Here is a 13,452-nt window from a genome sequence, read left to right as displayed (position 1 = left end):
AGATAGATAAACAAATATGTCAGAAATAACTTCAACAAGTACTCCTCCTCCCACTACTACTCCTTCAACAAGTACTACTACACCTTCAACAAATGAAAAGGGTGAAGGTAAATAAATAAAGATATGATATGATCATCTCATCATCATATGATTAACACAACCTACCTACCTACCTTACCTTACCTTTCCTACCTACAACTTTAGAGCCAATCCCAGGACTTGTTAAATCAGAGTCATTATTAGAGACATTTGATGCTCAATTGGAAATTGAACAAACTAATCCAAATTCACCATTATATTCTATTAAATCATTTGAAGAACTTGGTTTGTAAGTAAAGAATCTCTAAACACATACATATCTGTGTGATATATACAAAGATACTAATATATCATCATCATATTTTAAAGGAAACCAGAAATATTAAAAGGTGTTTATGCAATGGGATATAACAAACCATCTAAAATTCAAGAAAATTCATTACCAATTATAATACAATCAAGGTAAACCCTACAACCTACAACCTACCATATCAAGTTAGATATTAATAAGTTCTAACGGTCTATTTCTCTTATTTAGCGAAAATTTAATAGCACAATCACAATCTGGTACAGGTAAAACAGCAGCATTTACATTGGGAATGTTGAATTGTGTAGATGAGACGATTCAAGAACCACAAACCATATGTATATGTCCATCACAAGAATTGGCTGTACAAATATTTGAAGTGGTCAAGAAATTGGGACAATTTACAACGATCAAACCGATTCTAGTCATTAAAGAGGTGGATTTACCTCGTACGATTACCAACCAAATCATTATTGGAACACCCGGTCGTTTGATTGATTGTATTGGTCGTCGTCAAATTGGATTGAGAAAGATGAAAATGTTAGTGTTGGATGAAGCAGATCATATGATTGGTGTCAGAGGAATGACAGAGCAATCTGAACGTATCAAGGATCTCTTGCCAAAGGGTATCAAGATCCTCTTATTCTCTGCCACCTTTTCATCGTCTGTAGACAATTACACCAAACAATATGTACCAGAACCAAGAGTATCAATTCGTCTCAAACGTGAACAATTGTCAGTCGATAAAATACTTCAATTCTATATCGACTGTGAATCACCTTCAAACAAACCACACATCCTTTCAGATATCTATGCTTATATTAGTGTTGGTCAAAGTATTGTTTTTGTTCATGTATGAATGAAACTAAAAATAATAACTATATTTATAATTATATTTATATTGACTCTAACTTTTTTGTTTCTTTTTCTAGACAATTGAAACAGCAAAATCATTAGCAAATAAAATGAGGGAAGATGGACACTCGGTATCATTATTATTTGGACAAGGAAATACAACGGAACAGAGATTTGCAGAACTTAATAATTTCAAGTTGGGAAAAACAAAGGTGTTGATTACTACCAATGTGTTGGCACGTGGCATTGATATTCTTCAAGTGTCATTGGTCATCAATTATGATATGCCATTGGATGAGAATGAACGACCCGATCCAGTACTCTATCTTCATCGTGTTGGTCGTGTTGGTAGATTTGGTAGATCGGGTGTTGCCATCTCACTCGTTGCCAATGAACACGACAAGAAGAAACTAATGAACATAGCAGAACATTTACAACGTCCAGTCAAAGAATTGAAAAAAGATGAAATAGAACAAGTTGATGAAATCCTCAGAGGTTTAAAAGATTTAACTCCTCTTCAATCAAAATAAATAGAAATAAATCAAAATAAATAAATAAATAAAAAGAAGAAAGAAAACAAATTTGTACATTATAAATAATAGAATTCTATAATATATATATATCTATCTAATTTCTTATTTAACCTTTAATTTCTTTAAAAATCTTTTGTTTTCTTCGGTATTATTATTATTATTATTACTACTAGTTGTACTGTTATTATTATTTTGATTATTTTGATTGCTTTGATTAAAATCTTTAGAGAAACCACCAGAACTATTTAAAGTACGATTACGATCATTTGTATTTTCACGAGGATTGACTTCGTCATTTGAATCTGAATCGTCATCTTCATCATCGTCTTCGTCGTCATCGTCTTCGTCGTCGTCTTCGTCATCGTCGTCTTCATCATCATCCTCTTCGATGGCCTTTAGATGGATACAGAATGATCTGTTTGCACTCGAGTGACTCCACTTTAGGTACTGTTGTTGCGATATGGTGAAGGAGACGAGTGGGAGTGTGTCGCATACATCTGCCCATATCTGGGGTCGGTCGTTGATCTTGATCATGGCGCTGCTGGTGCCATAGACGCGAATCTGGTACTTGCGGGGTGGCGGTGTTAAAAAGAGAAAGAGGAAGCTACGAAAGACGCCTTCACCAGTCGACACAAACACGATGGTGTTGCCCTCTTGTTTGAGCAGCAGACAACTCGTCTCGGTGCCTTTAGGGAGTGGCGACATCATCGTCATGCGAAAGAAGCCCGTCTCACGTTCCTGATCGTGCAAATAGACGTTGTCGAGACGATGGTGCTCCTCAAAGTGCTTCTCAATGTCGGCTGGGATCAGACTCGTCTCGATGCTGCAGCCGAGGATCTTGCTCAGCGGACACGGCACCTTGCGCTGCGGACACGTCTCTTCATGCTGCTTCTTTTTCAGTCCCTCCTTGCTCGAAAAGATCTGATTACATCCATCGCTAAAGTGACGACACAACTGCTGTGACTCCTCTATCAACTTTTCTACCGTATAATTTCTACTTGGGTTCTTTGGCCATTGTCTTTTACCTTTTTTTTGATTTGTTTGTTTGTTTGTTTGTGACACCACAGAGAGTGATTTGAATAGATTTATTAATATCTATCTATTCTTCTTACTGACTGTACTAGTTCTAAAACTAGCTACTATCCTAGTGTCCATCAACAGAGAGACATGTCATCTCTTTCTATGTACTGTGTTTGTTGTTTACATACATTTGGGACATGTTTTGGTGGAGGATAGGATACAGCTTTCGCAAGTCCAAAAGTCACAGTAATCACAACTGTAGGACTTTGAAAAGTTGCTGCTAAAGCAGATACAACATTCTACTACGCTACTATCTACAATGATAAGATCTTTACTTAATGTCATATTTGTAAGAATAGTACGACGAGAATGATGGACTGTAAATCATATGATGGATGTGCAACTAAAGAGATTGGTTATATAGGTTGATATCTATTCGAATATAGCAACTATATACAATGTATCCTTTTCTCTTTTAATATTTAGTATTGAGTGGAAAATGAACAAGACATCAAAGAGCTTCTTCAAAGTTGCAGAGAGAGCAACGAAAAATATATAAAAATAAAATAAAATAAAATTACACTAAAAAAATCGATCGGCTCTTTAAATATAATATAATATTATTATTGTGCCTGAATGAATGAATGAATGAATGAATGAATGTTCACCTTTGTATCTCTAGAGTGTGTAGATATCTACATGTAATATAATTAATGAATGGTCGCTGCTGAATTGTTGTTGTTGTTGTAGTTGTTGTAGTTGTTGTCCTATCTATCTTGCCCTAAAGAATGATTTGATTGGTGTGTACCATTCATTCCTAGTTTTTTATTGTTTTTTTAATATTCAGGCACACTATAGGTCAACTGGAGAGGTGTGTTTGCTTTACTTTACTTGCTTTATCATTCATACATTCATTCATTCCTATTCATTTCATTCCTGTATTGTATTGTAATTTGTGAATATAATAGTATCAAGTAATAAGATAATAATAACAATACGTCATCATCATCAGAAGAAGTCTAGGGAGATGGATACAGAAGAGATCAGATTATCAAATAGTACTTCTACGACAACTGTGTCTGAAGATGTAACAACATTTAGAGATTATACATTGGATGATAGTTTGTATAGTAGACAAAGATATGTACTTGGTGATTATGCCATGAACAAGTTGACCAAGGGAGGAAATGTGTTTCTGAGTGGATTGGGAGGTGTAGGTGTAGAGATTGCAAAGAATCTAGTGTTGGCTGGTATCAAGTCACTCACTCTTCACGATACTATCAATGCCTCTCCATACGATCTATCAACTCAATTCTATATCAACCCATCAAACACCAAGGTTGATGCTGGTGCAAACAGAGCAACACTATCAATCGAAAAGATATCCGAACTCAATCCATACGTTAAAGTATCTCAATCAACACTATTATTCCAAGATATTATAACCAATTTAGATTATTTATTACAATTTAAAGTATGTCAAGGATTTTAAAACGTAATATATTATTGTGTGATATTAATTAATCTTCCTTTCAAATTTAGTGTATCATTTTAACAGAATGTCCATTAGAATATCAAATTAAAATCAATGAATATTGTAGACAACATTCTATTTATTTCTTGGTATGTGATAGTTTTGGTCTTTTTGGTTGGGTATTTAATGATTTTGGTCAAGATTTCTTGGTACACGATAAGAATGGTGAAGATATAAAGGAAACATTCATCTCGAGTATCTCGATTGACAAGGAGGCTATTGTCACTTGTATGGAGAATCAAATGCATAATTTAGAGTCTGGTGACTTGGTACTATTCCGTGAGGTTAAAGGAATGACTGAAATCAATGGTACCAAACATAAAGTCAATGTAATCAATCCATACAGTTTTTCAATTGGTGATACTTCAACATTCTCTCATTATCAATCAGGTGGAATCATATCTGATATTAAAACTCCAATTACTATTAATTTTGTAATGTCACAAACAAAAAACAAAAAAAATAACCAAACTCTAATACCAATACTAATATTCTATTCCTTTAAAGAAATCATTAAAAGAATCAATTGAAACACCAGATATATTAGATTTTGACTTTATGAAAAATAATTATCAACTTCATCTTGCAAGACAAACCATACAAACTTGGTTTGAAGCTCATTCATCTACTTTACCAAAAGCTTGGAATCAACAAGATGCAAATGATTTTATTCAACTTGCAATTAATATAAATGAAAAGTTAAAGGTAACACAAGCAACAAAAATAATAATCATCATTTATGTAGCTATTTACTAAATTCATTATTATATTTCTCTCTCCTAAATATAGACTGTTGAAGAAATTGATAAAACATTATTTGAAAAGATTGCATTTACATGTTTGGGAAAGATTTGTCCATTGACATCAGTATTGGGTGCTTTTACAGCTCAAGAAGCATTAAAGAGTATTACAGGCAAATTTACTCCACTCAAACAATGGCTCTATGTCGATTGTTATGAATTATTCCCAAAACAAGAAGAAAAGGTTGCAATGATCAATCATTACTCTATCCCAAACACTTCTATCAAAATAACAACAAATCTCCTTTCAGATAGATCATTGGCACAACACATTTGTCTTGGTCAAGAAACATGTGAAAAGTTGGAAAATACAAAATTGTTTATGATTGGATCAGGTGCAATTGGTTGTGAAATGTTAAAAAACTATGCACTTCTTGGAGTTGCATGTGGTTCAAATGGTAGAATTACAATCACTGATAATGATTTAATTGAAAAATCAAATTTAAATCGTCAATTCTTATTTAGAAATACTGATATTAATGTAAATAGAAAAGCAAACAATCAAATATTTACAATATATATATGTTTTATTAATCAATTTCTTTTTTTTGATTTTTATTTAGAATCCAAAATCAAAAGTAGCAAGTTTATCAGTTACTAAAATGAATGAAAAGATTAATATTGATGCCCATCAAAACAAGGTTGAGATGGCATCTGAAAATATTTATAATTCAGAGTTTCTTGATCAACAAGATGTTGTTGTTAGTGCACTCGACAATGTTGAAGCACGTCTCTATGTGGATACGAGATGTGTTCAACATTCACTACCACTTCTCGAATCTGGAACTCTTGGCACCAAGGGACACACACAAGTTATCTTGCCAGCCAAAACAGAGTCTTATGCCTCTCAAAAGGATCCAGTCGAAAAACAAACCCCATTCTGTACATTAAAATCATTCCCAAACAATCTTAGTCATTGTATTCAATGGTCAAGAGATAAATTTGAAAAATTATTTTCAATCAATATTCAAGAATTGGATAAATTTATAAATGATTCAGATTATTTAAATGTAAGTGTCAATCAATCAATAGAAATAATATCGAAAACAAAATTTGATCTATTGACTAATTTTAATTTAATTTTTTGTTTCTTTTAGAAATTATTAAATAGTCAAGCAAATAATAAGATTGCAATTTGTAAATCATTATCAAAATTGATTCAAATCTATCCAACTTCATTCAAAGATTGTGTGGTTTATTCAAGATTAAAATTTGAAAAATTATTTAATCATAATGCTCTTCAATTATTACATAGTTATCCAATGGATTTAAAAACAAAAGAAGGAAGTATGTATAAACAACAATAGAATAATTAATCCAAATTAAATTAAAGTTACTAAATTATTTATTTATTTTTAGCACCATTTTGGACATTACCAAAAAGACCACCTGTAGCAGTTCAATTTGATAGAAATGATGATACTCATATTAATTTTATCAAGGAAACTACTGCTTTATGGGCAAATATTTTTAATATTACTATTCCTTCAAATCCATCAAAGTATGTCTTACAATCAAAATATTTTTAAGATATTTATTTTATTTACTCAAATTCTATTTATAATTTAATTTCTATAGGGAATTAATTGGTAAAATTTGTTTAACTGTAAAAGTACCAAAATTTGAAGCAAAAAAGAAAGCAATTGTTTCAGATGAAAAGGCAGCTGCTCCCATTGAATCATTTTCATATGAACAATTTATTGAATTGACCAAAAAGCTTGCCAAACAATTGGAAGAGTTGAAAAAGGATAAACTCCAAGATATGATGACTGACACGTCATCTCCAACTCTTGTATCATTGTATCCACAAAGCTTTGAAAAGGATGATGATAGTAATCATCATATTGATTTTATAACAGCTACGTCTAATCTTAGAGCTAGAATCTATAGTATAGAAGAAGGTGATCGATTCAAGGTTAAATTGGTGGCTGGAAAGATCATTCCGGCTATCGCCACCACTACAAGTGTTGTTAGTGGATTGGTAGCCATCGAACTTGTAAAAATCATCAGAGGCGACCTTCCCTTGGACCAATTCAAATGCACCTATTTGAATCTCTCACTTCCCATCTTTTCAGTCACCGAACCTGGACCTGCTCCAACTGTTAAACTCACCCCATCAATCTCTTATAATCTTTGGGATCGTTGGGCAATTAAAGATAATCCAAATATTACTGTTCAAGATTTAATTCAATTGTAAGAAACAAAAAAAAGAAAAGAAACAAAAATAATAACGATAAAGAATCAATATTAATTATTAATTATTTCCATTAGAATTAATGATAAATATGGATTGATGATTTCAGGAATCTATCAAAATTCATTATTGGTATTTATGTCTGCTTTACCATTCCATAAAACACGTTTGTCTATGAAACTAAGAGACCTCTTGACCGATCTTGACAATCAAAAGTTTATTGATTTGTATGTCTTGTTCAAGAATGAAAATAATATCCCTCAAGATACCACTACTAGTATCTCACCAGACAATGTTAATAATAATGTTGTTGTTAATACACTGGTAGGTGTCAATGAAGATCTCAAAGGTCCACCAATCAGATTTTATTTGTAAAGAGAAAAGAGAAAAGACAAAATTAATTACGAAAACCAGGGTATTATAAAAATCTCCCAAAAAAATAATAATAATAAATAATTATTATGATTATTCGAATTAATTAATCAAATATAATTTATTAAATTCATTGCGATTGTCTACACGTTATTTATCATAACTGACCGGTTTTTTTGATCGAAATAAGATTTTTGTTTTTCTTCGTTTGAGTCATCGCTTGGCACACCACGAGCTCGGCATTTCTGGGGTCAAAACGACCCAAGTCACCTCAACGAGCCACCTTAATGAAACAAACAAATCGCCACAGCTCACTCTATTTTTAATCATAATCTCACCTACCTTTCTGCTGAAAGTGAGAAGGAAGAAAAGACAAGAAGAAGATTCAATTGCACCTAGGTACCATTGTGTCACATACCTCATCAGTAGAACTTTTACTTATTTATTTATTTATTTAGAAACCAAGAAAATTATTTTATCATAACCAAACAACGACATTTTTACAAAAAAGGTATTTATACACACGAAAACTATCGAGATTGTCAATCAAATCTCAGCCGCATCATAGGATCTTGAGTATAGTTTTTTTTTTACTTTAAAAAAAAAAAGAGGAGATTGAGGTCGTTGACGACGACGACAACGACGACGAAAGTAGACAGCAGTTCATTAATCAACTCGACATCCATACTTCTCTAAACCAAAGGAAAAAAAAAGAAAAAACCCTCAGAATCAATTAATTAATTCAATTTTTGAATCCTTCCCTCCATCCCTCCCTCCTCTACAAAAAAAACAAAATAGCATTGTACAATTGTTTATTTAAATATCAAACCTGTATCACCACCAACCAATCAACCAACAATAACCACCTGTAATATATAGAAATAGAAGTTAAGCTTTTAGAGAAAGGTATAGATTTTAGCAAACAGTCAAGTCAACCCATCATCTACGTCTTCACACTCAGTACAACGAAAAACGACGAGTTCTCTCCTCCCCCACAACCATCCATTCACCAATTTCACATGATCTATTAGAGATGTGAAAAGATAGATAGAGATGTTCAACATTAAGAAATGCTCTGCACACACACACAACACAGAAGCAGATACAGATACACTTGATCGATGATCACATTTGACAAAACAGTCATCAGTTATCGATCATCAGTCTTTTAGATTAATTAGAACAACGATAACGAAGGATGATGACGATGTTTTGATCAAAACACACACCACGAAACAAGTCACGAAATCAATCATTTTATCTTATCACATACCCCACCCCATACCCAGGCTTGCAGATCGGATTGGTGAATGAATGCATTGGGATTGTTTTGTGGCAGTGTGTATGTGTGGGTGTTTTTTTTTATTCACCTAATAATCAAAGGGTTATCGACAGATTGATGCAACCCATCCAATCTTGCCCCTTCACTACTTCTATCTCTCTCTTCTTTGATTCTTATTTTACTTTCTTTTCCTTGTTTACTAATAATAATAATAATATTAATAATTATTATATATATGTTGTGACCACACACATCTTATCTTCTTCACTTCACCATCTCCACTTCTTCCACTTCTTCTTCCACTTTTACAAATAATATTCTTAATAATATTATAATCAATCAATCCGATTTTATTTTAAAAATTAATTAATTAATATTTAACCAAACCAAACCTACTTACTATATAAATAGACAAACCGAATCCAATCTAGATCAAATCATCATTTATTTATTCACAGCATTCAAAAATAGAACATCAAGAAGAAATTAATTGGTAAAATAATTATTTAAAAGACATTCACTTCCCCTCACTTTCATACCCAATAACAAAACAAAAATAACTATACTATATATCCATCCATCTATTGCCATCCATCTACTCCATCCTAGAGACAGAGAGAGAGAGAGAATAGATTTCATTCATTCATTCGAACTTAATTTTTTAAAGCATTTTCCACACCCTAACTTCAAACCCATTTTCATTCATTGTTGACAACCAACACTCATTTATACATACCTGTCGACAGGTCAGTCATAGATCCATGTTTTTGGTATCTACCACCCCACACTTTCATATTTTTAAAACACACTCGCACTTTTTATTCCACACACTTATCCGCAGACAGGTAGTAGTAGTAGTGTGTTTTGGGTTTAGTTTCGTATTGTTATCGACGATAGTGATTATTCAATTATTATACAAAATCAATAATATTATTTTAAAAAAGGTAGACACATGCGACAACAACAACAACAACACACATTACATTATTATTATTATTATTATTATCATCTTACGACGATATTTTTATTATATGAATCATTCCTATTTTTACTTAGTTTTTACCCTATTAAGATAATATAGTAATAATCATCATTCATACAGTTAGATTTTGTAAATTAGTATTTATATATTTATTATATACATTATTATTATTATTATTATTATTATTTATTAGAAACGACTATAAATAATAATATTAAATAATTATAATATATTTTTGGAAATAATAATAATTATAAAAAGAATTTTTAAATGTTGTATCAGTATTAGTATCGAGAGAAAGAGTAATTAGTAGTCAGTAAAGTAATTATAGGTAGGTCAGACAGTTTTACAGAACATGTTTAAATATTTGTTGTAGTGTTGTCACAGTCACGGTACATTTGCAGTCAGTCGGTCGGCATAAAACCAACCAAAATAAATAATAATAATAATAATAATAATAATAATAATAATAATAATAATAATAATAATAATAATAATTAGTATTATCTTACGATTTTTGGTAGATTGGATCTAGATATATGATATGATGAATCAAGATAGATATAAATAATTGTCACTCACACCTCACACCACCATAATTATTTCATCACAACACTGTATGTGTGTCTTATACCCCAGACAATAAATCGTCTGGTATTTCATATTCCACATCCACGTCGTCATCATCCTCATCCTCATCATCATCATCATTATCAACCAATAATAATTAATTAATATTTACCAACAACAATAACACGATTGATTATTGGATAATTAAAAATAAGGAGTGTAGTAGTAGTAGTAGTAGCAGGATCCATATGGATAGATTGGCAGATAAGATAAAGATAAAAGATGTCCATCAATCACTATTATTATCATAATAATAATAATAATAATAATAATAATGTGTAATCAATAATAATAATAATAACAATAATGATATTGGTTGCAGTAATTCCCAAAGTCGAACGGATTGGCACGCTATCCGTATTTTAATTTACTACTTTTATATTTTTTATACATTGTAATTGTAATTGTGGTCGTGTCGTGGTCAATTGGATTGGGTTTGGTAATCCAACAACACATCCCATGCCATCGATTGCAGTATCTATTTAAACACATGTTATTGTTTTCACATTTATTTTTAAATCCATCAACGCAACAACAACAACAACAATATTAATAATCATAAATAATATTATTGGTTGTTGGTTTTTTTTTTTTTTTGGATTTAGATAAATTAGATAATTAAAAGATAATATATTATTCCATTTTATTATTATTATTATCCATCCCTCTCTCTCTTGTTCATACCAATTTTTTTTCCCAATTGACTGTCTCAACAGATTAATTAATAGATAATATTTTTAAACTCGTCTCACAACAACAATTAATTGTGGTTGTTTTAAAATTTTCGTAATCATAAAAACACATTACTGTTCATTCATTTCATTGTATTGTGTTGCGTTTTGTTGTGTTTTACGTCGTAGTCGTCAACATCCCAGCCAATCCAACTCACCTCAAACAAATAATATTTTATTATAAATTCAACCTTTTTTCCTCTTCCTTGCTTTACTTTCAAAGTATTATTTATTTATATTTATTAACCTTCAACTCTACTCTTCAATAGTAATTTATTAGAAACAACAAACAAACAAACAAACAAACTAGACCAAAACAAGAAAAAAAGAGAAACCATTTTTTTAAAATCAATTTTTTTTTTGTGAAAAACAAACATCAATGGAACCAATCAACATTCCATCATTTGCTAATAGAATCAATGTTCCAAGTGAACTTTCAGAAGAGGATTTCAATTATCATCATCAAGGTTGTCATGACAAGATTCCAAACATCACCGATTTCGAAATCATTTCAACCATTGGTAGTGGTTCCTTTGGTGAAGTATTTATTGTAAAAGAAAAATCAACTCAATCTATATATGCACTCAAAAAAATATTGTACAATTTATCATCTGATCCAGAATTAATTGTAAGTGTAAAACAAAAAGAAAAAGAAATATATATTTCCAAATAATAATATATATTAATATTAATTTTTTTTGTTTTGTAGAAAAAAAGAGCAAAAAGAGAAAGAGATGCAATGATAATATGTAGTAATAAGAATAGTAAAAGAGCACCAAAATTATATTATGCCTTTTTGGATCAAGATGATACATCATTCAATTTAGTGATGGAGTATATTTCAGGAGGTGACTTTAACAGTTATTGTTACAAACGTATGTGTGACAATAACCCATTCCAACTCGAGGAGATCAAGTTTTACATGGCTGAACTCGTCGTCTGTATAGAAAACTTTCACAATCTTGGTTTCCTTCATCGTGACGTCAAACCAGAGAATCTTATGATCGACAAGGATGGTCATCTTGTATTATGCGATTTTGGTAGTTCCAAACAAATCGTTAGCTCCTCTCCCCCTAGCATCGGAAGTGGTAGCAGTAGTGGTCCAAACGGTTTTAGTGGTTTGGCTGCAACCATCAACAATAATACTCCACCCAATTTTACTTCATTTTTAAGAAACCCCAATTGTGTATGTAACAACAATCAATCAATATCACAACCATTCACATTTCATAATTCATTTACTAATTTACCCTATATTATCTATTTAGTCATATACATCTTATATTGGTACACCACAGTATATGGCAGTCGAAGTTGTACAAGGAATTGTTTATTCCAAATTATGCGATTATTGGTCATTGGGAGCTATCCTTTACGAATTGGTAGCCGGCCAAGCCCTTTTTGTAGAATCGCCAGACACCACCGAACAAAAGATTAGAGAAAACATTGGCAATTGGAGAGGACTTTTAAACACTGCCATTTCCAAAAGCCAACAACCAATTTCAAAAGTAGCAGAATCTTTAATTAGAGAGTATGGATCTTTTTGTAAAACAAACAAAAAAAACACCCACTCACTGTCTTGTGGAAACACATCACATAGTATATATTATATTTCTTATTATTTTTTATATATCCTATTTATATATATTTATCCATATATATCTATTTAATATATAATTTATATATAACTATATAATATGTTTTTTTGTTTAAATTATTATTATTTTCCAAAAATATTATAATTTTTAAAGATCAAACATTTTTTTTGCTACTTCTTATCTATCCTATCATTCCTTCCATTCCATTTCATTTCATTTCTCATTTCATTCATATCTACTCTATCAATTATTTTTACCATTCATTCATTTCCACTCTCATTCCATTAATTATTTAATTTACACCTTAAAGAAAGACTTTTTTTTTGATTTACAAATACTAATTATATTTCCTATTATTTTAGTTTAATTGCACCAGAAAGAAAAAGAATTGATTCCGGAGCTATAAAGAAACACCCATTTTTTGAGGGCGTTGATTGGCAAAAGATATCAGACCGAATCGAGACACCACCCTATACTCCAGCACCATCAAACCCAACAGATAAATCATCATTCTCAATTGGAGGACAATAAGCAATCCGACCAAACCCTGCAATGATAAAGGCATAAAATAAAGA

At 31.1% G+C, this 13,452-nt stretch overlaps 4 protein-coding genes across 4 annotated transcripts; 3 read left to right on the top strand and 1 right to left on the bottom strand.

Annotated features, from left to right (window-relative positions):
* Window positions 1-16: 16 nt before the first annotated feature.
* Window positions 17-1,731, top strand: helC (DEAD-box RNA helicase; the record flags this gene model as incomplete). Its single annotated transcript, XM_004362562.1, has 5 exons — window positions 17-107; window positions 205-328; window positions 409-501; window positions 578-1,199; window positions 1,279-1,731. 5 exons carry the CDS (start codon window positions 17-19, stop codon window positions 1,729-1,731), a joined length of 1,383 nt encoding a protein of 460 aa, XP_004362619.1.
* A 105-nt stretch (window positions 1,732-1,836) lies between these two features.
* On the bottom strand, window positions 1,837-3,099 carry DFA_03011 (uncharacterized protein; the record flags this gene model as incomplete). The annotated part of the gene is given in 3 exon segments (XM_004362561.1): window positions 1,837-2,127; window positions 2,943-3,053; window positions 3,073-3,099. 3 exon segments carry the CDS (start codon window positions 3,097-3,099, stop codon window positions 1,837-1,839), a joined length of 429 nt encoding a protein of 142 aa, XP_004362618.1.
* Window positions 3,100-3,410: 311 nt separating this feature from the next.
* DFA_03010 (uncharacterized protein) lies at window positions 3,411-8,721 on the top strand (the record flags this gene model as incomplete). The annotated part of the gene is made up of 12 exons (XM_004362560.1): window positions 3,411-3,441; window positions 3,723-4,228; window positions 4,297-4,722; window positions 4,796-4,993; window positions 5,078-5,569; window positions 5,652-6,098; window positions 6,186-6,375; window positions 6,448-6,589; window positions 6,667-7,281; window positions 7,360-7,594; window positions 8,113-8,165; window positions 8,688-8,721. The coding sequence occupies 12 exons, from the start codon at window positions 3,411-3,413 to the stop codon at window positions 8,719-8,721; spliced, it is 3,369 nt and encodes a 1,122-aa protein (XP_004362617.1).
* A 2,937-nt stretch (window positions 8,722-11,658) lies between these two features.
* Window positions 11,659-13,408, top strand: DFA_03009 (putative protein serine/threonine kinase; the record flags this gene model as incomplete). Its single annotated transcript, XM_004362559.1, has 4 exons — window positions 11,659-11,907; window positions 11,989-12,465; window positions 12,548-12,810; window positions 13,240-13,408. 4 exons carry the CDS (start codon window positions 11,659-11,661, stop codon window positions 13,406-13,408), a joined length of 1,158 nt encoding a protein of 385 aa, XP_004362616.1.
* Window positions 13,409-13,452: the final 44 nt, after the last annotated feature.

The sequence above is a fragment of the Cavenderia fasciculata genome (assembly GCF_000203815.1).
Source record: "Cavenderia fasciculata unplaced genomic scaffold Scf_Dfasci-G-b-205a01.r1-3, whole genome shotgun sequence".
Lineage (NCBI taxonomy): Eukaryota > Evosea > Eumycetozoa > Acytosteliales > Cavenderiaceae > Cavenderia > Cavenderia fasciculata.
The sequence above is the reverse complement of the archived record's forward strand: the minus strand, read 5'-3'. Positions and strand labels throughout refer to the sequence as shown.